Source organism: Cheilinus undulatus, linkage group 7 (genome assembly GCF_018320785.1).
Source record: "Cheilinus undulatus linkage group 7, ASM1832078v1, whole genome shotgun sequence".
NCBI classification, from domain to species: domain Eukaryota; kingdom Metazoa; phylum Chordata; class Actinopteri; order Labriformes; family Labridae; genus Cheilinus; species Cheilinus undulatus.
The window spans coordinates 39,986,749-40,013,191 of NC_054871.1; the positions used below are offsets into that span (position 1 = coordinate 39,986,749).

General features: G+C 37.7%; 1 protein-coding gene across 2 annotated transcripts in view; it reads left to right on the forward strand.

Moving 5' to 3' along the window:
- The window catches only part of ryk (receptor like tyrosine kinase), a 69,716-nt gene that overhangs the window by 20,080 nt on the left and 23,193 nt on the right, over positions 1–26,443 (forward strand). Inside the window, exons 2-9 of one of the 2 annotated variants that reach the window (XM_041791853.1) lie at positions 3,363–3,484; positions 3,600–3,699; positions 6,089–6,220; positions 11,455–11,502; positions 12,142–12,286; positions 14,448–14,548; positions 17,766–17,849; positions 21,341–21,466. In XM_041791853.1, the coding sequence (XP_041647787.1) occupies positions 3,363–3,484; positions 3,600–3,699; positions 6,089–6,220; positions 11,455–11,502; positions 12,142–12,286; positions 14,448–14,548; positions 17,766–17,849; positions 21,341–21,466 (858 nt within the window). The remainder of the gene's footprint in view (positions 1–3,362; positions 3,485–3,599; positions 3,700–6,088; positions 6,221–11,454; positions 11,503–12,141; positions 12,287–14,447; positions 14,549–17,765; positions 17,850–21,340; positions 21,467–26,443) is intronic. The other variant, XM_041791854.1, reaches the window with a different exon arrangement.

Below are 26,443 nucleotides of genomic sequence, written 5' to 3' on the forward strand. Positions count from 1 at the left end.
TATTGAGGTCATTTTTCAGGCTTGTCCAATTTATTTTTGATGTATTCTATTCAATTGTAGCTTGCATGCTTATGTTTAAGGTCAAAAATTATGTAACCCATTGGTTAAAAATAGGCTCCAGGTTCAATCAAGTGTTTAAACCCAACATTACTCACCACTGACAGGGGCTCGTCATCGATCTTTTCTGTTATAGCTAATTAGTGATGCATGATAACTATTTTTTTGAACCGATACCGATAACCAATAATTTCCTACTCTTTATAACTGTTTTTATAGTTCACTTTTTTATTTAAACATCTGTGTAGCAAGTACAGCATACACAAACAACTGACATAGGTTTTCCCCCATAAAACGAAATGATAACAGGCTGTTAGGCTTAACAAATGAAGATATTTGGGGGTCTGTTTTTCTTTTCTTTCTTTCTTTTTTTTTTTTTTTTTTTTTTTTTTTTTTTTGCTTAAGCCAGAATTAAACCAAGCTGATGTTTTACTTAAAGATTAAAAATATGCACTGACATAAGTCATATCAGAGATAGGTTAAGAATGTAATGTCCACCGTGGTCTATGGCTAACTTCTGTTCATAACCTCGATCAGACTGAATGAAACCACGTCAAACAGAGCAGGCAGGTATACGTCTATGAAAGTAGCGATGGATCAGGAGACTGTCAGACTGATTTTGTTATAACGTTGCGCCTTTTGGCTCTTGCAAGCTTTCTGCAGTTTCCAATGCCTGCTTAGGATCAGAGCTCTGCCTGGTGCGGCTGAGGCTAGTGGCTGCTGCCGCTTCGTTTTAACATCGTTAGAATAGATGGTCAATGACTCTTAAGTGACTTATAAGATCCGTCGAGGACTTCATTGTACTCTTTGCGACCTTTGCAGGGCAAATTCTACACACACGGTCGTGTTATCCTCCCCGTAAATACTGAATAATGCCACCGTGTTGTTAGCATTTTAGCACAGGGGCTGCTACTTTCTCCTCTTCTCTGATGCTTTAACAGCGGGTCATGTACTGCGGCGCCACCTGCTGTTTCGGAATGTGTAGTGTCGTGAGAAAGAAAACAAACGCCAGCACTGCCGTGCTGACAAAAATATATATATGTTATCGGGGCTCCTCGTCATGATATCAGACCATAAGAATGACGTAATAATTTCCTGTTATCGGGCCGATAGTTATCGTGCACCCCATAGCTAATGCCTTTTTGCCATCCCGTGGCAGTTTATCACGCTTTCCAAATGTTTCGGACAGCGTCGGTTGTTTGAAGAAGGCAGAGCCTTGTTGTTTCTTCGTGGTCTTGTGAAAATCCTCATGCTGTTTTTTGTGATGCTTGTTCAAATGCCCGATGAGGTTGGTCGTATTAAACTTCCCCTGTTCTTTGCCACCACTGGGAACTTGTGCATGACAAGTTTTGCACTCAGCTGCAACGTCTTTATCTGACTTTAACGAAAAATACTGCGACACGGACGACATCACTCCTACTCCTGGCTACTGTTTTAGTGGTTAGCACCGGTTAGCACTCAAGCCCCCTGTTGTTGTGATCACGTGGGCTCTGCATGCTGGATCCTGCGGCGCTGCTGGAAAGAAATGCTGGAGCGGAGACTGGAATGGACTGCTTGTATCGGAGTGCTTCAATCGGAGATTTTAGATGTAATCCGATATAATCCGATAGTCGTTTTTTTGCTGATATCGGACAGATACCCGATATCAATGTCGGATCAGGACACCTCTATTTAATGGAATCAGTTTCGAATCAGTACACCCAAGAAGTCTTCTGAGAGGTATCGAGGACAACTGGAGCAATGGTGTGGTGTGCAAATGGAGACAGAGAGACACACACGTTAGCACTTATAGTAGTGAAATGTCATCGTGTCCATGTAATATCAACCATACCTGTGTTCAGGCATGAGCAACAGTATTGTACCAAAGCCCACCTCTACAGTACAGAACACTCTCACCAGTCAAACAAACTGGAATTGTGGGTCCAACATGCTTTGGCTGCTGCATAATACAGATTGGCTTGTGTGTGGAGCTGACGACTGTAAAGCTCCTCATTATATGCTTTGGATTAAACGATGTGCTGTATTAGTTTGTAGCCATGTCCATTTGACATGGATCATGAGCAACACATCTGTTTGAGCCAGATTTAGCTATAATGTGGATTTATATCTGTGTTATACTCTCATATATCTGAAACATGTTCTCTAATGGTATATGTGTGAGAGCCCCAAATTGTTCAGGATATTGTTGAATACCAAAAATAGCATGTGGCTTTTGACTTGAATGTATATATTTTTGGTAGCTGTGTGGTTGTATTTCTCCCAAGGTCAAGAATGAACCACAGTGCAGACCTGAGCTTTTACATCTGTGCAATTAAGCTCGACAACCACATAATGATAGAAAGTTAACCATATAATTGCTTAAGTAATTGTTTGTTTTCAATGAAAACAAATTTAATTCATAGATATAAACATTTTTTCACTGAAATTAACCACATTTATTTTTCACTAAGTGATAGAAATAAAAGCCAGTTATCTCACTCCCTGAGCTTGGTTTGCAGCAGTTTATGTAACACCCGTCCCCTCTTTAAGTTGGTAAATGCCTGAGAATGTTTTTAATTGAGCCAGTGTGAGAGAGGTCTAAGAGCTGCAGCTCTGTGACAGCCCCAGGGTATTGGGGGAGCCTGGGCACATTCTTCCCCTCTCTTTAAACTAGATACTTGGAGACTGATAGACAGACCCCACTCTGCCACACAGACGCTTTCAAGGACTGATAGCATTGCCCCAGGCCAGGGTCGGGGATTTCAGCAGCACACTTAAGACTTTCTGATGCAGCAGGAACTCAGTGAAACACTTTCTGGGGATTGAGTTTGTTAAAGTGAGTGACAGAGAAACTCGGGATCTCATATAGCTTCAGTGTTCATGTGCTTTAGCATTTCCTCAGCTATGAGTTTGATAAAGCATGAATGTTTGTACAGTGGGGATGTTTTATATAAGTTCACATTTTTTTATATACAAGGCATTCCAAGCCTTTCCTCTGAACCCAGCCCAATTTGGTTTCCTGGTTCGAAAATTGTGGTCATATTTTGGATGTTGTCTCACTTGAACGTTTTGAAGTTTTCCACTTGGGCACTAAGAGGTCTCAAGTACTAACAGATGTGGTTAGTCCATCTCTCTTATTGGGAGGGGGGACCCTCCAAATCCAAGCTGGCAGTCTGAGTGGCTATTTAACCATTTTCCCCCAGCTGGCTAGATTTTCTCTTAATTAGAAAATATGCTGCCTTTCATGCTGCGTTTAGTTCTCCCACATGATTTTCAAAATAATAAGTAAACGTTTATGTCCCTGTTTGTCCTCTGTCATTACACAGGCCTTGATGCAGAGCTCTATTATGTGCGGGACAATGTGGTGAATCACTACGCTCTCTCCTTCACCCTGCCAGTGCCCAGTGAGACCAACAGCCTTCACTTCACATGGCATTCCAAGACAAAGGTAAACATCAGCATTGGAATGATTAGTTTATCACTTTGGGACATGTGCACCTGCAACAACACAGTTGCTATCCTGATCATACATTGACTTTTTTTGTTTATTGTGCTTTTTTTAGGTTGACTACCGGCTTGGCTTCCACATAGAGAACCCAATTGCCATGAACCAACCACGGACCAACATCTCCATCCAGGGGGAGGTGCCCCGTGTTCCTTCTGGTTCGTCAGATCTTGTTCTGTGTCAGCAAAAAAATGGGATGATAGATGTTTTCAAATGTTTTTAGCTTCAACTCAGTTTAGGTGGGTGGTCCTTTTTCCATCTGCTGGGTGTTAAGATGAGAAAATTAAAACCACTCTCTCATCAGTCATTAACATGATGTTGGAGCTAGCTACATTGGCATAAAGTGTAAAAACAGTCAAACTGCTAGCCCCTTTCTGTTTAAGAAATGGAATCCATCCCTCATCATCACATTGTTCAGTTTAATTTCTTCTTTTTGAAAATAAGCAAATTTATCTTTGCATTTCCCAATATGTCAAGCTTCTGCTTTGAGCTGCTCTTTAAGGTTCAAAGTTCCATTTCACACATGCACCCCTGCAAATTTTTCATTGTTTTTCACACGTGGCTCTGACAAAATTTCCATCAGTCAGAGGTGCAAAACATCAGGCGAAAGGGATGCTGCAGAAGTTGAAGTTCAGGTTTTCCAACATATCCAAGAAGGTTGGAAAAGCAGTATTCAGACACCATGGCTCAGTCCAAATGGAGCCCTTGCCTCTGCTTCTTAGCCCTACTCCTACATTTTGCACGTTTATGTTTAGGGGTTCGATTCTTGTCGGTATGGAGGGGAAGGGTGAAGAGCTAGGGCTTCATGGCCCTTCAAACAGAGATATTCCAAAGGCACACTCCAAACTAAGTGCTATATCTCCCAGAATGCACCACCAATCATTGGCAAGATTATAAAATTATGACATCAGTTTAATATCATAACTTATTGTTGTTTCAAAGCATTATGGTCCTTTTTATGTCAAACAAGCTTTTAAAAAACATATGGTACAAATGTCCAGAATTGTTATATATTGAGACGAGGGTCAGTCTGAAAAATCTGCTCTCTGTATAAGGTGCTCTTTAGGATGAGTGGACAAGGATTAAACAGCAAAAGGTGAATGAATAACATGCCAGATTATTAGCAAATAGGATCCATGGTAGAGATGCTTGTCAAAACTGAAGATATAAGGCACTCTGGTAGGGGTGCATGATAAGACGATCCCAGATCGTGAAGAAATAGAATTTATTGGTGATCTGCTTAATCTGTTTTATCGTAGGATTGGCTCTACTACTTCTCGCTCTTTGCTCCCTCCCTCCCTCCCTCCCCTTCTTCTCCCCTATGCAGCGGAGCCTCACGTTAAAAGTGAAAGTGACACTTAAAATTTAGTTCTCATGATGATTTCTAACTCTTATACGAAGCTCCGTCTTGGCTTTCTGAACCATAAGTGTGCAAAAAAATATTTATTTGCACAATCTGAACAAAGTTTATCAACGTTTTTTTGATGAGCTCTAAAGAGACAGCGTCCTCCGGTCTGCCGAGGTTCAAACAGGGAGGAGAAATAGAGCATAACGCGGTCAGTGGAGTAAAGTGTGTCTGAGGCAGAAAGCCTTCTGTTGTGATTGTTACAGCAGACATTGTTTTGTTTTCAGTTATTATTTTCAGAGTTATTTACAAGCCTTTCCACCTGGCAAGTAAACGTCAGGATAATACAGTCATGAGTGAAACTTTATAACATCAGCGTCTTTTTAGAGAGGGAGGCGGTGATGTCCGTGAGGTCCAGACATGGATCATTAGGAAATGTTTTAAACAGTAAAATCATTGATTTACATGCAGTTATTTGGCCTACATTCATACTGCTGCAGCACGTAATCCTGCCTTTCCTCTTCTTCTCTCCTTGATTGTAAGCAGCAGGTGCCAGTGTGTCACGTTATGTCACTGCTCATCACAGCCTTATTCAGAGCAGTAAATCAATGTATACACGACCATTTTTAAATAAAATCAAAATTACATTAAAATAACATACAGTCATGACTTAACTGCTTAACCACATGTCTCAAAAATTCATCAAATGTGTGTCATATTTATATTTTCTTTATTTGGCAGTCTGTAAACAAGGCTGAAGTAAATGTGACGTTAAATTGCATACTGTATGAACAGGCTTCTTGTTTAAAGCTTCAGCCGCAGAAATTCTTTTTAAAGACCATATACTTTAAAATGCTAATCAAAGTGTCAAAATGTGCTAAAGTAGATTTTAAAACACAGAGGAAGACACACATACAATTCTAAAGTGGTGCAGAAAATTTGGAAATTGGTTCCAGAAACAGAATAGATCAGAATGCAGGAAAATAAATGTTTAGACTCACACTTTTGACAAATCTGATTTACTTTAACAGATTTTTATAAAACCTTCAAAAATCAACATTCAAAAAAAAAGAATCACCTACATCAGTTGCCTTCAACATGTGGTTGCATCTGTTGTTTTAAACCCTAAATAATGCATTGCATGTTTTTGTTTTTTGTTGTTTTGTTTTTTTCCTGAAAAAACAAAATGTGTGTCTCTACAGTCTTTAGAGTGGACCTCTTCTGTTCCGGCAAGGTGGATGGAGAGGCTGTCATAACTGTGCAGCTCAATCTGACCATACATGCCAACAACTACACAGTGCTCAACTTCAAGAGGAGGAAAATGTGCTATAAAAGTAGGTATCTTGACTAATAGGTAATAATCATAACAAATTAGTGATTTGATGTATGCATTGTGAAAGCAGTAAAGCCTGTTTTATATAGCATTACTTAGTCAATCAACATCCATCTTTAAAGAGGATTTTTTTTGTTATTAAAGGACGGCATATATGAATGTAACAGTTATATTTTATCTGTGTATTTTTTTAGCTTTTTGTATAAAATATTCTTCACTTACAGTGAGAAATGTACAGGTTTTTGTGTTCTGTATTCAGTTTGTGCTATTCTCAAACATCCTGAAGATAATTACATATGGCCAAGAGGTTTCTCTCCATACTTCCCATGGAAGCAAACTTATTCCTGTCTTATTTTGAGCATGAATCGAATTAGCAGCCATAAAAAACCTTTGTATGCCTAAGTGGTGGTTAAAATATGTGCTGAGGAAAGAAACAAACCTGCCAGCCTTTTTCTTGGATTGTGCCTGTAGTGTTGTAGTAGAGGACAGCAACTGATACATGCTCACTTACTGTCTTTTTTTACTACTGGATTTTTTTTAAGAACTTGTGGTATTGCAGAAAAAAACATGTCAGGTTTTGTTGAATTTGTAATTTTTGTCATGATTAGTATACTGTCTTTGTTTGCGTTTTATTGTATTCGGCAAGAGTTGCAGTGTAACTCACAATACTGTGATACAATACATGATACAGGGCCCACAATAATGATTAAATCACAAGATGGTGATTTAGCCTCTTTATATTTCCTTTAGCCTTATAAATATTTTGTATAAGCCTCTTAATATTTGTATTATCCTCTTAATATTTTTCTTCTTCTTCTCCTCCTATGCGATTTGTTTCTGCACCAACCAAGCCAAATTCCTAGTATGTGAAAATGTGCTTGGCAATTAAACTCAATTCTGAATCTGCAAGAAATTTGAATTGAAAGACAATAATGCAGTGATACATCAAATTTTGGTGTTGTTAGCTATGTGTCCTACATCTTTATGCAGTACAATCTAAAAAAATTGCTTTAAACACTGTCCATCTAACCCATTAATCTCATCATCTCATTTTCCCAGAAGAACAGAGTATTGTGACTGTGATGTGAACTTCTGTTAAAACAGGCTTTTTCCAGCTTATGAAGTAATGAGGATACTTCCTCCATCAAATGTCATAATAGTCAAGACTGCTGTCAAGGTATGACAGGTGTTCTTACAATGATTACTGTCTTTCAATGACAGCACTCAATGAATTTGTCATCTCATTTGTCAGCTGCAATCACAGCATTATGCTGAGGTGGTGATGGTGCAGTGTTGTAATTAAAAGTTTCCCCACACAGAGCTGAGACACTGCAGGCAAGGATTTCATTGAATTTTCCGATTGATCTGATAGTCATACAGAGCACTGATAGGCTTCATGATTGCATTAGCAATTCTTATTTCACATCTTCACTCATGTCTATATACTCACGTCTCTCCCTCTCAATTCAATTAGATTCTGTGACCGTTATTGTTATGGAAAACACACATTTACACTGCCAAAGCAGTGTACAAATAAATCACAAATGATATATTGAATACAATAACAGAAAAAGCACAATTACAGTATTATAATTGGCATATGTATATATTTACAAAGATCTAATTTTAACTTACAAATTACAGATTTAAAATAAAAGTTTTCACTACAAGTATTTTCAGTAAGTAAAGGTAATTATTTAATTGTTAACTTTTTACTTTAGCTTTATCAACTTTATTTTAACGTTAAAACTCTTTTAAAACTCTCTGTTTCTCTTTATCGCCCCCTCTTTTTTTCTCTCTTCCCCCCTCCCTCCCTCTACTGTGTTAAAATCCAGATCATTCTTTTTTTGAGAGCATCTAAGGCAAAGATTAAAACCTCTGTCTGGAATCATCATAACACAGTTTAAATCACAACTTTAAGTCTACTTTAAAGTTAAATTCTATATTCAGATTTCTTTTTAGAAACTAAAAAAATTGATTTTATATAGATTGAATAACATCAAAGGTTTGTTATCAAAATTATCTTGGAGTTTACCCAGACTTATCTGAATTTCTAATATGTATGTTTTTAACCTGACAACTTAAGATGTGCACTTAAATGTATGTTGTATTTAATTTTGAAAAGGGTACAGTGCAGGATCTTTTACATTTTTAAAAAGTAATTTGGTGTCAGCTTCATCCAAAATCCAGTACAAGTGGCACCGGTGCCATCACCTATCTACCAAGCCAAACCAAAACATTGATTTCTGTTGTACTTTTCGGTCCCTTAACACGCCAATGCTACTTCCTGAAACACACAAAATGCCTAACAGAAATATAATATATGTGTTGGCCTGTGCTCATTTTATTTCAGCAGAGCATGGATGTCATTCATTCATTCATTTAATTGCGGTGCAACATCTCTGCGCTGCTAGGGTGCCCCTTTATATTATTTGTTTTATGAGTTGTCGCTGATGCAGTGCTAGAACGTGAATTTTGGCTGAGTCTATACATTTTTAAACTGTTTTTTCTAATCCCATTCTCTATTAGCATCTTTCAAAGGTATTTCTCTGAGTTATTTAGGCCTATGGTACAGCTTTTATTCATGAGCTGTCTTTAATGTTTTAATTGACTCATTTGTGTGTATTACTCCATGCCACTATTAAGAGTACAAAAACAGCTGGGGTGGTGTCTATAATTTTATTGGTTTCTGTTGATGGCAGATGGAGGGAGAGGTCATCGATGAACGATTGCCTTTAATGAGGGACTATTTGGCGCACTGCACAGTCTATGGGCCAGCTCTTCTTAACAGTAAAGATGAATTAAAAAAATGACCAGAGGAGGCAGGAACTTTAAGCACTATCTCCTGTCTTTTCTATCTTTATTTCTTGTATTTGTCAGTATTCATATGAAATGTTTTAAAGGTATGAAATCAGACAGTGACCCTCTCAGGAGCAGTGTGTCTGGGGAACAGATTGATGAATGAGAAAAAAAAAAGTTTTCTGACTTTTACCTGAAGGCTTGTCCTTTTCCTAATCCATTTTTGTTGATGTTGCACTGTATGTCCCATCAACAGACCTCTGTCCTTGAGTTGAGAATTTCATGTGTTCATTAGTTTAAGAGCAGGGGTGACACCAGACTTTATGGTTGGGGGGCCCAGGCCTTGAGGGGGAAATTAAGGGTGTACTCACACTAGGCCATCCGTACTGTGCCGTATTCTAACCATGCTGAAGCCCATTTGACCCCCTCCCCTGTCCCCCCTTTGGCCCGCACTCACACTACTCAATGCATCCAGGCCTGGGCACAGATACGTCACGCGCTGGCGTCATCACACAAAGGGTCCATTATTGATGAATTTGTACATGTTGATGACTCAGTATATGTAAGTGTTTTTTTTTAGGCTGGAAAATAGCAACAGTTTTATACGATATCTGATCTGACACCGGAGTTATTCCGGCTGATCTGGGATCAGTAGCTACGTTAACTATAAAGAGCACTGAGGAGAGAGAGAGAGAAAGTGGTTCATAGCGGAGAATTATCGCTCACAGCATATAACCTGGAGCCTGATCAGAGTTCCAAACACTTCTGATGAATGAAACCCGGACTTTTTAACTCGTGTGAGCCCCTACAGCTGCTCTTCTGCATGTCAATATACTATCTGAATCCCTGTGGAATTCTTTTGCTCGCCATGTACTGAGCCTTTTCTCTGCGTTCGGATGCCTTTCAGCGCTGCACCAAACAAGCTCTCATGTCACAGGACAGCCTGTGTCCAGAGCAGGATTAAATGATCAGATAAAAGATATTTTTAATGGTGACGAGAGCAATTTTAACCATCTGATGAGAGCTGGAGGTGAATGCGTAATTTAAGTAATGTTGCTTTACGCACGGAGGATGAAAGGTGTTTGTTATCCCGTGAGCTGCTGTTTGTGACTAAAACAAGGGAAGAAGCTTTATTTTACAAACAAAAAATCCTCTTACAGTCATTAAAGTGAGAAGAAAGAAACTGGTCAGAAATGTGGATAGGACTGGGATCCTGCTGTCTCTAGCATGCAGCTGCTGCCTGGTGGGCTCTCTGAGGTGGGTCTTCTTGTTACTTCACGCTACGTCACATTCCTGTGCTTGTGATCCTTCATTTGCATCCGCGCCGTGCCTAGGCCCACCTCGTCCATCTGTGCTGGGGCCGCAAAGTGTGCCCTGCTGAAGCACAGAATGATTACACTCACACTGGCCAAACATACCAGACTTTAGGCTGAAACGGGCCCAGGCACGGTACGGCTGGCCTTGTGTGAGTACACCCTAAGTTTGCACACAACAATGGATCATTATGTGTTGATATTTTATTTTAAAAAATGTTAAAGATAAAACAAAGTAGTAAAAAACAAAGTATTTCAAAATGTTCAGTTAAAGTAAAAAATAAGTTAGTCGAAAATTTAGTTCAGAAAAGAGGGTAGAGTTGTTAGTACAAAACACAATTTATTGGAGTTTGGTAATAGTTTATTAATTGTTTATATGAATTATTTATAGGGTTTTTTTATTTAGATTTTTAATATATTGCTCTTTTTTTATGTCTTTGACCATTATCATGTTTTGTGCTACTAATGCAGAAACTGTTTAGGTACGGTAACCATTTTCAAAGTGTTGATTTACTACCAGTATTGAAAAAAAAACCCAAAACAACAACAATACACAACCCTACTTCCCACTGTTGTCCGACATTTTCCCATGGCACACCTCTTCTATGGCCAAAAACCTCTGTTTCAGTTATGTCCAATCATGTCACAAGTTTCCATGAGTACTTATAAAGTAGTGACAAGATCTTGAGATTAATAGGGGTAATCAAGCACACCATATCTTTTTATCTATAGATATACCAGCAAATCATTCAGGACAATGTATAACTATTCTATGCTGTATCTTATGTGGCATTTTTTAAATTAAACAAAACATGATTAAAAAAAAAAAAAAAAAAAGAGAGAAATGGGGGAGCGCAGATGGTTGAGTGGTTAAAGGCGCCACCCATGTATGTGGGCGGCCCGGGTTCGAATCCGTCCTGTGGCCCTTTGCCCCATGTCTCTCCCCACTGTCTTCCCTGTTTCCGAGTCTGCCCACTGTCCTTCCTCCATCAAATAAAGGCATAAAAAGGCCCAAAAATAAATCTTTAAAAAAAAAAAAAAGTTGCATATTGTACTCAACAATCTTCAGTCAATCACTTGACACTAAAGCTATAGTTTTCTCTGTCTTTTTTTCCATCTCTAGAGCCTGACCCCAAGATTGCCATTCCCCCCAACAGTACACGGCCTGAATGTAAGTAATCTTTGTGTCTGCATCCTGCTCTACCTACCCTCTCTAGCCGTTCCATGCACTGCCTATCAAAGGCAGCATCAGCCTGATACCACAGGGACTGGATCTGAGATGAAAAGTCTCTCTATATAGCTGTGCACATTAGTCAAACATCCATAGTGACAGGATATAATTCTGGAGCCTAAAGAGAAGGAAGCATTCTCCTATTGAAGTGCTCTCTCTCAGCCCCCGCCTCTTGGAATGGTGGTCTTCTTTCAGTGGAATTTATTCAGAGTCTTTTGTGAGTTCACTGCCACCAGTAACAAAGTACTATTAGCGGGCTGTTTCTCTTCTGCTTGGGTAGGCCTGAGGAACCTGGGGCCCTCAGAGGCTTTTAAATAGGTGATGAGAAATGCTCTCAGACACTGGATCCTGGGCACAGCTTCTACTATTCCAGGCCTCCATTATTGCTGAGTGGAGCCCAAGGTGTACTTGAAGTTTTTTTCTGCTCTTACTCAAGTCTTTATCTAATTGCCCAACTAGAAATGGGAGTATTTCTGCTCAGATTCTTTTATAATAGCGTAGGCTCTTTGTGAGGGGGTATTTTATGTTTGCAATGATGCCCCATTTTTCCTTTAGTTTCTTCTCTTCTTCTGTTTACAGTTACAGCGGGTGAGACAACCCCCACCACATCCACCCAGGTGTTTTATATAAGTGTGAGCGTCTGCTGCATCGTCATCTTCCTGGTGGCCATCATCCTGGCCATCCTGCACCTGCACAGCATGAAGAGAGTAGAGATGGAGGACAGGTTTGTTTTCTTTGGTCTGTCCAGCTTCAAACAGTCATGGATGAAAAAAAAATCACATTCTAAATCAAAACTAAAAAAACTTAACAGACTGGCCAGTGCATTCACAGCCTTGTCTGTTGCATGTTGAAATTATGTCAGTATTTTCAGAGGTAAACTATGTTTTAAAGACAAGGACAGTCAGATCCACAGCAAGGGTTACATCAAGTTTAAACCTGCACATATTCTCCCCTGCTTTTCCTTTAATATTTGAGCTACAGGCAGCTCTGGGGAGATCAGCAAGTTTTCCTTCATCTTGATTCAGAAAATACAATTATCTCGACAGTGAAAGTCTTGACAGTCTGACAAATGTATTTCTAACTAAATCAAAAAATGTATCAGATGTATTTTTCAAACTAAAATTAAATAATGTAATGTCTCTGTTATATAGCTTTATTTGACCCCAATACATGATGGGATTGTTGTGTTATACAATAATGTTTAGATGGTTCATTAACTTTTAAGAGGCTTCTTCTATTATCACTTAAGTTTTAGTTTTGTTAATGTGAGTGTAATGTCATGTTTTGTTTATTGAAGCTAAATAGGTCAGTCTGTTGATCAATACAAAACTTATCTCTAAAATTTAAGAAAATCCCTGTTTTCTTCTCCTGTAATGTTAAAATCTGCTTACTGTTTTTTTTGTTTGTTTGTTTGTTTTAAATAGTAAACAAAAACATCCACTGGTTCTTGGTTTAAATAAAAGAAAAAAACCTGAAGTTCATTTTTGAAAAATGTTCTATTCAGGAGTAAACGAAATTCAACAAGTGTTTAACTAATTCAACAACTATCAACTTTCTGATTAATTTGCAGGAAAATGCTGAAGTCATTGTTGGTCAGGATAGTTAGGAAACAGGCTAGTTAAAGAGCCTTGGCCTTAAACTAGGATTGGCTTAAATTTGAAACTTACAGTAATCAGAAGTAGAACCAAGAAAAGAAGGTGTACAAACTTGCAGCAGTTTATCTTTTTTCCGACATGTATCACAGACATTTCTATAAACTAAATCTGACAACTGATTAATGGAGGATGCCATCTTATGGTTGCTGCCATAATTGTGTTGGCATTGCAGCATCTGCTGCTGCCTACTGATAACAGAGATAATTACATCAAAATCATTAGACTGCTGCTGATGAAGGTACCTTAGTTTCATGGTCTTAACTTTATCTAGAGTTTCCACATTAGACTTGCACAAATTGCACTTTTCTAAACAAGGCATGGGTACCTTTTAACATTTCTCTTATTGCTATTATTGCTCTAAGATGGTTTTTAATGTGTGTTGTGTAGATATAGATGAAATGTCAGACAGATTCATTTAAGCTGACTTTAGACACTGGTTACAAAAACTGCATTAAGAGAAAAAAGGGAAAAAACAACTTGATCACCATACACATCTTTGTGGGGTAGTACCACTTGATATTGATACTTGCTTGTTAGCTCAATAAACTAACAGCTTTATTTAATTGTTGAGGCCTAGTAACATTGGCAAAAGGCATTTGTAAAAATTCTTTTTACACATCTTTTCTATTTTTGCTTCTTTTTGCTCTAGATCAGTGATTTTCAAATGTCTTTTGCCAAAGGCACATCTAAGATCAAGCAACTATGTCTCTGCAGCATTAGCAGCATGTCGTCATCTGTTTTTTTCCCTGGATTCATCTATAAAGGGATTAAAAAAACAACCTGATGTTTGCCTGATATTATTGTTTTCAGTTAGGATCCTGTTTTAGCCTATCACATACTCTTCCAGTTAAAAGGCTAAAACACTTAGCCTTATATGTTTATTAATTAAATTCATACCTTTATTCCATACAGAATTGTCTGCTGGTTAGTAAAAGCAGTTCCTCTTTTGGGCTTAAACTATTCAAAAGGTATGATGCATCTCATGATGCACAGTGATTTACTGTTAGTTTGTTTTTATTGGACTGTGCTACAGATGTTTCCTCTAGATTTACACATAACCAAGATCTGATGTTGCAGTGTGAGTCAATAAATCATGACTTTGAAACTAGCTTGTAGGCATAAGAACCTTGGAAGGACTTTAAACATTAAGTAATGGGTTTAACAATTGCAGCTGCAACTCAATCCAGGTGCCTCTGGATGAACACTCTTCTTTCTGTCTTTGTTTTTCAGTGTGAGTGACAGTGGAAGCTCGCAGGGCCTGTCCCAGCCGTCCACTCAGACCACACAGTACCTGAGGGCCGACACTCCAAACAATGCAGCTCCCGTCACCAGTAAGATATTTCACTCACCCAGAGGCGACCAGAATCTTTTTTCATTTTAGTAACATCTGAGGAATTTTGTGGACTCTTAAAAATGGCACCTAAAGAGGCTTTATCACATTCACTCTGGTTTAATCTCAAATGGCTGTTTTGTTTCTCTTCTCATACTGGCATCTGTAAATGTGCATGCTTTTCCTAATGCAATAATATACTGTGACTGACCTAATTAGTTTAAATGGTATCATAAGATTGTAATGAAGTACAGAGCTCCTGCAGGGTTGTTCCCTTTCTTTGGTTGCTGCTCCCCTCGTGACCTATTAATGTCTGAGCAACGTGTAAATGTACTTACTGTGTGTTCTACATCAGGCCAGCTGTTCAGTAGTTAGAAGACAAGCAGTCTTTTATATCCAAGCCTACAAGAATTGATCTAATTTAAATGTTGTAATTTTAGAACCTGATGGGAAGTACTGACACAGTAACAAGGTTAATGTAAGTGCAAGGTTCTGACATTGAACTTACTTTTGTTGTGGCTGTATTGGCCTTTTCATTACTGGAAAAAAGACAGGAAATTACTTTAAAAAGACATCATGATGATTACCTCTTCTGTCCTAGATTTGAAATGAGATTTAACTATTTAGCACACTTTTAAAGGTTACCACTGTCATGTCTTTTAAAGAAGAACCTCTTGTTATTTAGAATCCCATAAACATAGATTAGCATCAAGTTTGAAAGAAGTATAAATCAGCTGCTCTGTAAAACAACTTCTTGTTTATACTCTTTGGAGTTTTGAATACTTTAATCAAAGAAGAAATACTGATTTAACGTGGACAGAACCCTGCTAGCTGCTTTTCAGTTTTCCTCACCTTTGGCAAAGCAAAAGTGTCTCAGGACTGTAATTTTATGTATTAAAAGTAAACCTTAAAGGAAGTATGTGCATTTGCTTTCCTGCTAACATTAGATGAGAGGACTAAAATCACATGTATTTAGTCAGCAGATGGTTAGTAAACTTGTCAAGAACAAATGAGGGTAAACAGCAAACACTGCTTTGTCCAGTTTGAGCAACACAAACATGTAAAGAACAATAATCAACAAAATTCTTATCTTGCTGCTTGATTGTTACAAACACATTTAAAAAACAAGCATCTGTTGAAGATGGGGTTAAGTACTGAACTTTTTTTAGGCCGAGAGCAAAAACCTTCAGGAGTCTCTGAAAGTGATTAATGCACTGCTATTTAACAGAAAATTATGACCAAGGGTCTTTCAACAACACCAGAGAAAGGGAAAGAATGAGATCATTAGATGATTCATAGAGTAACTAGTTTTCTGTGTCTTCAAAGAAGATACAAATCTTCCTCCTTAAGAATGTCTTGCATACTTAGTATGTGTAACCTGACACACCAGATAGACTGCTTCATATATCCATTGCATGGAATATATATCACATTCACCTGGGATTATTCCTTTACAAGGGGTTTTGGAAGGGCAGAATTTATTTTAAAAAAGTACTCTGAGGATGAATGGGAAAATGCTCTGTCTGTTAAATTCATTACAGCCAATGAGAGCGCCAAGACATAATTAGGTAGTAGACATGGGCAGCTCCGGCAAGAAATGTGAGCTCTGTAGCAAGGTGCTGTCAATGTTTACAAACAGTGGAGCTTGTTGAGGGATAAAACTCATTCTGAAGCTGGCCAGGAGAAGTGTAGGAGCATCTTCTCTGCCAAGAAATGCTTTCATTGTGGTTCTTTAGTCCTCTTTCAATAAAGAAATGCTGGCTAGATCTGTTGCTAAACTGTTGCTAAAGCTGAGCTTATAGCTTCACCAGTGTCAGCCATTGCTATGAACTTGCAATACAACTAAACCCTGCCCATAACTATCGCGAACGTGTGCAGGGGCAGGTCAGAAGAAGAGCAAAAACATATTTTGTACTATGTAAAGCTTTCTGTGTTTTTCTTTGCTCTTGTTTTAATAAAGAAATGTGGCCCAGTTTTGATAAAGCTGCTGCTGCTAAACTATAGCCACATTTGAGCCAATCATTTCACCAGCTGCAGCAACTGGCTTCGCGTACCTAAACCCTGCCCGTAGCTACCGCCTTATTACCTTCAAATCACACTGATTTGTCCGGTCGTTTCTCAGACCTGGCACAATTGTTTAAGATTAGAGCTTGCTAGATGGATCTGCCTGATTACAGACATGGAATTGGGCCAATCCATCTGCTTTGTAAGGCTACAGTACATATATGTACCAGACTTTCACACCTAGATAATGTGGTTGGAGATCAGTTTATACTTGTATATTCACCCCTCATTTGGCAAGAGCGTTCTGTGCACTCTACAGTTTCCATGCAGGACTTTGACCAAAAAGCGAACAGTATAGATGCTTAGCAGGTCTGAGATAGTATTGTCATCTGTTTTTTTTTTGGCATCACCATAAGCTAGTAGGGAAGTATGCTTCACATTTATACAAAAAGGAAAGTGTAGAGCATGGAGAAAATGGAGAAAGCTGTCATGTTTTCACCATCCAGCACACAACTGATTAGCTGCTTGCTAATTCCTTAGCACAGTAAACTGGAACTAGGTCCAGTAGTAACTAATGTCAATACATTTCTTCTAAGTAGTCCAGTTGAACTTCCACATTGAGCTAATAGCTTGACTAAACTGTGCAAGCAAATGTACTGATTTAGATTTTCATGATCTGTTCAAGTTTTCTTAAAACATCATTTAAACAATCAATTTGCCACTGACACTGTTGGACATGCAGCTGGTTAAACCAGATACAGGGTGATATTTGTGCGGACAGAATCAATATCCACCTGAATCACCTGCAGGAATAAAAAAAGCATTAATATTGATGTCTTTTCATGCTGATGTGTGGTTCACACTGCTCAGCTTTTGATGCTCCCTTTTTCAGTGTATGACCCTCCATTGCCCCCTTGTGGATTCAGCTCACACTTCACCTTGTGTGCATTATGTTCGAGCATCTTGCTTTCTCCTTTATGCTTTGCTGAATGAGTTAATTTGCACCACCATCCACCTCAGTTATTTCACCCACCTCCTGATGGACAGTTTCACCCAACTTGCAAGCATGACTCATTTGTTGTCTTTTGTGTTTGAGCGTAAAGTATGTTCTTTAAAGTCATGTTGTAATTTGAGTGAGCTCTCCATTAAATCACATCTTTTTTCACTCTCTCCCACCCTCCACTCCCTCCTTCCCCTTTTCCTCTTGTTATCAGACAATCACTCTGGTTCTGCACCCATCCTCCAGCTTGCTGCCTCCTCCTTCCAAAATCCTGGTGCTCCCCCTCATGAAACCAAAAGTAAGTTCCAGTGAGACTCCAGAGACCTTTTGATTCATCATTACATTTTTAACAAGTGTTTTGTCCGTAGTTGTCTATACCTCACTCTGCTTTTGTATAAACTGTATATGTTTGCATACCCTTGTGTGCAGATGCAACACACCTGCTTAATACTAACCTCCTCTGTCACCTTTGTCCTTTTTGTATTGTTCAGCATGTTTTACATTACTCAGTCATTAGTCATCAGTCTGTCAGGCTTTGGGTGCTTTAAGTGGGGGATTTAGTCTTTATTTTATTTGTATTTGTATTGGATTTGTAATTTTTTTATCTGTTTTCTGACATTTATTGTCCAACCACGTTTTTTTTTTTTTACTTGTTAAACTGTATGAAAAAGCATGCTTTACCAGATATAAGCAGACATTGGCTGTGTTTTTATTACTGCTTCTAATTATAGATATAAAATGAGGTATTTTTGAACATAACCACACACAATTATTTAAAATGGATTAGGAAAATATTATTTATGGGGCTAAATATGTTTGCCAAAAGCAACCGATGCTGTTTTTCATAATATAGTTTATAACCAGATGCAAAAAAATATAAAGAACTAATTGTTTTCTCCCCAGGTTAACATATGTACAATTTCTCCTTACATTACCAAAGTCAGAAATTAATTTTCATTATTGTACTGTATGATCATCAAGTTATCCTAGTTATCCTTCTTTGATTGCTTGCTGGATGCTGCTTTTATGTCTAGGGGGCAGCATTGAGCTATTCTTTAGTACTTTGCTGTTTCCCTGCTACAGCAGAGATTCAAACCAGATTACCTCATAATGTTGCTATGTCTGCCTTTTAACTGGGATAATAGTAACTTCATTTATATAGCACCTTTAAAAAACAGTTGTTTACAAAGTGCTTCAACAGACATAGCAGAGGCATGAACTCAGGGATAAATTAAATACATTGAAAATCAAAAAAAAAATTTATTAAAAGATGATAAGATATATGACTGCATAAAACACATTAAAAGTTAGCTCTTTCTACTTAAGTCTTGTTTATCAAGCTCACAGATCAGGATTTCAAATATTATTCAAAGCACAGAAGACTAAGAAAAGGCTGGAGAGACATTGATATGTCCATTGGCATCTTTTAAAGATTTTCTTTGTTTTCTTTCTCCGACTGATTTATCTACCATCCATCATAAAAAAGAAAAAGGGATTGTGGGGTTATTACTTGCACTATACATATTTGAGTTCCTTGTTAATAGTAACAGGGCTGAAATGTCTTAAAGCTGTGTCTGCTAATGTTATAGAAATGAGGGACATTACTGTAATAGACTTAAAGCATAAGAAAAGCTGTATCTTATGCCTCTGATAATTGAAAGTGGTGGAGGAACAATTTCGTAAATTTAGATAAGATACTCAAGTAGGGAAGAACAGGATTGGTTGACACACTGTTTAATCTGGTGTGAATTGTTCATCAGCAAAACATCTTTCAGTGGTCATCCCTCCATTACATTGAAGCATAAATTATTGGCTTGCAATGGGTATCCCTCTAATTTTTAACTTATTGTAACAAGGAGGAAATTAGATATCAAAGACACTCTGACACATTTATGTGACAACCAACCCCATCACAGGGATGGTTGTCACACACAATGGGGTTTTTTGTCACATCGTTGTTTTAATGGAAAAAAAAAGAATTAAAAAAAAGGAAGGCATAACTAAATTTGTGACCTAAATTGCATTGACAAGTTGACAAAAATATAACTTGATGCATCTTGACACAAACTGAGTAAGGAACAGGAACAGCTTTAGACCAGCCTGTAGACCTATAGCAACATAAAGAACAAAACAGATAGGCCTAACAGTAATAGCCTACTCTACAAGCCTACACACATTTGCTATCTAAGTTACAGTGAATACACATGTAGGGTCTGTGCACTCCAACTAAGCAGAGCTTGTGTGGACACTGGTTGCACAGCCAACACTTCCCTGAAACCTCCCTTGAACGGCTGTGACAACCAACCCAAAAGAGAATGTGATAACCAACTGGAATTTCTTGCTAGCATCAAAGCTAACAACCATCTAACAACAAGTTAGCTAGCTTACAACAATCTTAACAATAGCTTTCCCTTCGCACTTTTAAGGGTAACGTTTGTTTTGTTATAAACCCACTGTGTAAAAGCCTAGAAGAAAATACTGAGGAGCTGAATATTTTCAGTTTGACATAAAAACACAAAAAGTCCTCTCACCTCAAGATCAGCTGTCCTACTTTAGAAAAGACTGTAGGTGAGCTTTGACCCCAGTTATGTAAATTTCCATACCAAATTTTGAGAGACAGCGCCCTCTGATGATGATATAAAATGAGTATGACAACCTACCCATGTGATTACCTACCCAGTTCTTCCCTACTGTCAGAGGTAGTTGACTGGTACTTCATAAATACTTGCTTAGAACCTTACTTTTTATTGTAAACATTTTTTGATTCAGATGAGTTAGTTATTAGTTACCTTGTTGATTAAGGTTATTCATATAAAATAAAAGTCTGCTTAAACTCTGCCTTGCTATTATAATACTGCTACACACTGTCTAAACTGTACAAAAACAAACACAGAATTTCTATATATCAAGGTTTTGAAAAATTCCTTATACTTTTGATGCCATGTCTTTCAAAATGATGAAACCTCCATTATTTTAATAACCAGGGTTTTCAAACAATACCCAAAGAGAAAGCAGTGTAATTGCCCAAATATTTTGGCCACATTTGGAAAAGGTGGAACTGGCAAAGGTTTCTTTTTTTGTTGCTAAAAAACATAATAAATATAATAATATTTCTCCATTTAGACTAAACATTTTAATAGATTGTCCTGTGAGAAACATGTTTTGTCAGTGTTTGATCTTATCTTTTTACAGAGCAGTCTAAAAGCATCTATATTTTTTTTTCAGATAAACATCAACACAAACTATATGGATATAAATGACAGTAAAGAGTCAGTGCCCTACTGAGTAGCAGTGGGCATAAGGAATGTTATCTCTTAACCCTGACATGTTGTATACATATGAGATTGTTGAAATTAAGGAGTGTTCACACAGTTTTTCCCATCTATGCACTGAAATTATGGGGAACTTTTGAGTGTTTTTATGTCTAGATTAATTCCTGCCTCAGAAAGCCATCAGCTAATGACAGAGAAGACAAAACAAGGTTATGCAGTGGAAGTGCTGTAATCTAGGACTTCTCAAGAAGTTGCTTTGATGCAACATGTGCAGGTTACTTTATGTATTTCACAGATCATTTTTCTTGAAAGTGTCAGAATTCTCTGAAGTCAAACAAAGGATTCTGTGTATTTTAGTGAAAACCTGTCTGTGAATAAGAAATGTTTTTCTGTCAAAAGTGATGCAAAGCCTAAGTCCCCCAGGGGGGTTTATAGTGTTATTCGGGGTTAAAAGACCTGTCAATCAACCTGTTTACATGGGGCTCATTTGTGATTCTGTGTTTTTCTATCCTTACAGCTTATCCATCTCTGCGTATAGAAAAGAATGACCTGAGGAGTGTAACTTTAATGGAGGCTAAAGCCAAAGTGAAAGACATCGCCATATCAAGAGAACGAGTCACTCTACGAGATGTCTTACATGAAGGTACTTGTCTCTCTTAGGACCTTGTTCTTTTTCCTTCTCATTCTCACTCCTCCTTGTCTAAAGAAATATGCAAACTACATTTCTTATGGAAGGTTTGAATATGAACTCAAACTCAAAGACTGTTCTTGACCTGTAAAAGAAGCCCTTAAGCTGAAGATGACACATAATGAGAGAACATGCTATTAAACAAAACAGAAGCAAGTCAGGAAAACATCACTGATTAGACAATGCATGCATTGTACATAGGAAACATTCTACAAATACTGACAACGCAACCAAATACCACAACACTGCCTAACTCCACAACATTACCAAATCCAAAAGAAGCAGATTACACAATGAAAAAGATGTTGTTGTTACAGCTTCTTTTTATGACTTGAAATTTTTTACTTCCACTTTCTATCAGTCAGTAGTATTGGAAAACTTTGAGCTTATTTTACTATTGGGATACAATGACAGCAGTTGATAAGTGGTTGAGTAGGTCACCTCTCAGCCAGAAGGTCAAGGGTTCAATCCTTAGCTCCTGCAGTTACATGTTGATGTGTCTTTGGGCAAAACACTTAACCCCAAATTACTCCCACTGCTGCACCAGTAGCATGTAAATGTGTATGGATAGGATAAGTTAAGACTGATGGCCACTTGACATGGCAGCCTCCATCAGCAGTGTGCAAATGGCTAAGTGTGACCTGTGGTGTATGAAGTGCTTTGAGTCGTCAGATGATTTAAAGCGCAATACAAATCCTCTTACCATTCTGGGTATACATATTGAAATTCTTTTTATTTGCTTGGGACAATCTAATTACTCATGGTTGAGTGGCCTGTTGCACCAGCTATTTATCATTTAGGTCTTAAGTTATGGTGCAAGTTCCACACTAAACACTGCATTTACTAAAAAGTTTTACTGCAATACTCACAAAAATCAAAAATCCACTATCTCAGAATGTTATAAAATCACAGAACACCAGTCCAAGAAAGATTCAGATACAGAAATGCTGACCTTCTGGAAAATAGTGGTTGGAGCTACTTTTTCACAAATTAGTGCATCTATGTGATGTGGCATGGAGTCTATCAGTCTGTGGCACTGCTGGGGTGTTATGAAGCCCAGGTTGCTCTGATAGCAGCCTTAAGCTCATCTGTATTGTTGAGTCTGGTGTCTCTTTTTTTGTTTTGTTTTGTTTTTTTTTTTGAGTCTCAAGTCTCTCAAGTCTCTCTGGACTTGATAAAGCACAGTGGACCAACAGTTGCAGATGACATTGCACCTCAAAGCATTAATGACTGTGAAAACTGAAAACACTAAACTTCAAGCACATTGGATGCTGTGCCTCTCAGATCTTGCTCCAGACTCTGGGACTTTGATTTCAAAATGAAATCAAACTGTGCTTTCATCTAAGAACAGGACTTTGGACCACTGGGTAATGGTCCTGTTCTTTTTCTCCTTGGCCCAAGTGTCTTTGCTCAACACTAGGAACACGACACTTCATGCGAACAACCACCTCAAATTATAAGTATTTTCTGAATGCTAACTTAACTTTGGGGTGTTTGGTAAATAACTAATGGTGATGCTGCCAGCCAGCCTGTTTTTATAATGAGCCTGGTGTTGTGTGTTGAGTCAGCTTAATGAAATTAGCAGGCAGTTAAACTGACAGGCTGTTATCAGTGAAAGCATTCTATGATTTATTTTTGTTTATATTTTATCACTGGTTATTATCTTGGCTTTTATTTAAATAAAGGGGGCGCTGATTTTTTTTCAGACTAAAGACAGGAATTACTGTTGTTCCACTGTCCCTTTCTTCTGTTAATGCTTGAAGAGAATATATTCTTTTAAAGCATTTAATTTCAGTGTAATATATCATATGCTTTTCTTCACATACAACCCCTGATTCATCCAGCAATAGATATGTGAAATAACCAAGTGGTCTCCAACCGTGCAATTAGCTGTGAAATGAAATGTTATTAAAAAAGACGAGTTAAAAAAAAGTGGGAGAGGGCAGCTTCACTAATTGCATCACTATGAGAATATCCAAGTCAGGATTTTAGATCTGGTTTCTGATAATCTTTCAACACTGCATGACAGATCAGATTAGTTAATTCTTTCCTGTTCCTCACAGGACAAAGATTTAGTTAATTAATTTAGGACAGGGCAGTTAAAAATCCCACACTGTAGATTTGATTTATGTTTATTCACAGCAGTTTAATGAATGTATATTGCTCTCCTGTCAGTGATAATCCTTATTCTTCTGTCTCTTTACGTGTCTGTAATGAAGAAATGATATGTTGACCTTCAAACACAACTGCTGCTTTGTTCCCCTTGCTATCTGTGAGCATGCCTCATCAGATCAACAGAAGTGTAAACTTTTCGTTGATCTTTAACAGCATAAAAAAGTTCTTTCAGAGGCATATTATATATTGACAGAAAGCCTAAGACGCTGAAGTCCCTAAATCTCTTTCTTTGGCTTCATATCAAAGATGAACTCAACAATTTGAGCTTCAGTTTGGCTCAATCCATCTCTCACACTTCAGCTGTAGACGCTTTTGGAGACAATTCAGCGTCGTCATGGAGTGATGGAGCTGAACAAGACCGTACTTCATTTTCTGGAGATTTGCCCACACTGGGGTTTAGTGTGGCTATGAGAATGATGTAATAGTTACCCAAGGGTGTCTGCAACACAATGGAAGAGAAAAGTGTGGGTGTTCTGCTTTTGAAATGCCACTCGAAGGCCGCCTGATGGTTTATGGACAGGGTTTCTGTCAAGAAGTGGAATCACGGTACCAAAGAAGTGCTTGGTGTTCAAGCATTTTTAATACTAATTTACACTGAAATGGCTGTGGCTGGCCCCATTTTACTCAGGAGATACTGAAACATTTCTTTACAAGCAACATGGCTTTAAAATTCATGGTAAAGCTACCACCTTCTGGAACAAAGTATCTGAACAGCTACTAGAAGACTGTGACACTTTATAAGATCTTCTGCAGTGCTATTTACCATCCTATCTGTGGATGAGACCAGCTTTTAAGGGTTGTGATGGATTGTATTTTGTGGTTTACTGGTAAAACTCTGGTACTTGTACTGTGTTCTGGAGAACACACCATATCACTTGTGGTCTGCTCTTATTTATCAAAGCCTCTGAAAGCTTTCTTTTTGATACTGCTTTGTACAAAACAGATTTGGTAAGTCAGGGAATTAAAATGTTGATCTCAAAGGGTTATTTTCCTTTATCAGTGCCAGAAATTTCTCCGCTGTAAAATTGTCCTTTGGTGAAAACTTGAAAAAATACAGTTTTTTGGGAATGATTTTTGATTTTTGTTATCAATATAAAATAATGCATCCATGGCATAATGCAACTGAGGTGTAACTACAACAACCACCAACACATTTAGTGGAAAATCACCAGTAAACACTAATAGTATCTGTAACAGTAACTAAATCTCATGTATCTCAATACCTCGGTAACAAGTCCATGGTACAATATTTATTGCAGTATCAAAAAAACTTAAAACAATAAAACAACTCTTTTCTCCTTTCTCATTTCTTGGCACCAGAAAATCCAAAATGATTAAGAGTCAATGGTAACTTTAGTTCTCACTAGACCTAGCCTGAATATTATATAATGGTATTTTTCTTGCTTTTGATGATTACGGTATTATATGTAGATATGACAAAATTAAAAAGAGATAATGCTTTTGAATCCAAATTCAGGTGTTATAAACCACCTTCTCCCCTTGAAACAAGACTTTGGTGGTGTACTCAATATATGTCTACGAATAGAAGCATGGAAAAATGTTATTTTTATTTTTTATTTTTTATTTTTTTTTTCTCTATTTTTGCTTCTTCCTAACTGATTTGAGTTTCCTGTTTCATCTCCTTCCTACTGAGGTGTGTTAAACTGGTAATGACTTCAGCACACTTCCTGATGAGTGCATTCACAATAAAAGCATTACAGAAGAATAACAACCGAGGACTTTTATTGTGAAGAACATGACGGAAGTAGGGTGTTAACATTGATTTGGTTTAGCTCTGGCAGCTGCACGGTAAAGTTTACGTAGCTAGTTTACAGCTGCTTCTTATGGACTTAAAACAAGACAGTCATAAGTTAAAACACACCTTTAAATGGTTGTTTAAGCTGTTGTAAGATGAATAGCTTCAGCGCTGGGCTCAAGACAAACCAAGACCAGCCAAAGCAGCATGCAGCTTGCGTTAACTTACACGTTACACTTTTGCCCTGAAGACCTATTGCCTGAAGCGGTCACATTTCTATGACAACAACGAGGCACTTCTGTCACCGCCATGATACCATAATATTAACAATACTATTACATCTCTACCCACATATCTATTCATCGTAAATTATTTTAAAAATGAAATAAATATGATTTTATAAATATATGATTTTATCAGCCTCACCCAGTGTCACTCCTAGATGATGGGTATCAGCAGCAAAAAAAGCTGATTTGTAGATCCTTCATCAACACTTAAGTATACAGATACTTACAGAAACTGTCCATAATGTGGTCCAAAAAAGGACAAAAATGTCATGAAAATGTTGAGCTTTATGAAGTACAATACTTATTCTAATAATAACAAACAAGCAGTGCTGCTTGACTGATGTTTTCCAACCTAATTAACAGCTAAGAACTACTACAACTACTTACAAAATGCCAACTGTGATTAAGTTGTAAGTTGTATCTTTTCAAACAATACTGTAACAAGTAAAGTGTTCCCCATGCAGACATTTAAATGGAACAGATAAAAGTTAAAAGCTGAGGCCCTTCTGCTGCATCTGTTTAAGTCATGCTCCACTCCTTTATGATTTTTATAAAATAACGTATTTGTTGCATGAGCCTGGTGAAGTTTTATACTTGCACTGCAACGACTTTTTACACATTTGCGTAAGGTTGCAGTTTTATTGAAGTAGCTTATTTTAGCCATCATTTTCTATATTTTGTCCTTTCAGCCATGAAGCCCAGGATGCAAATATG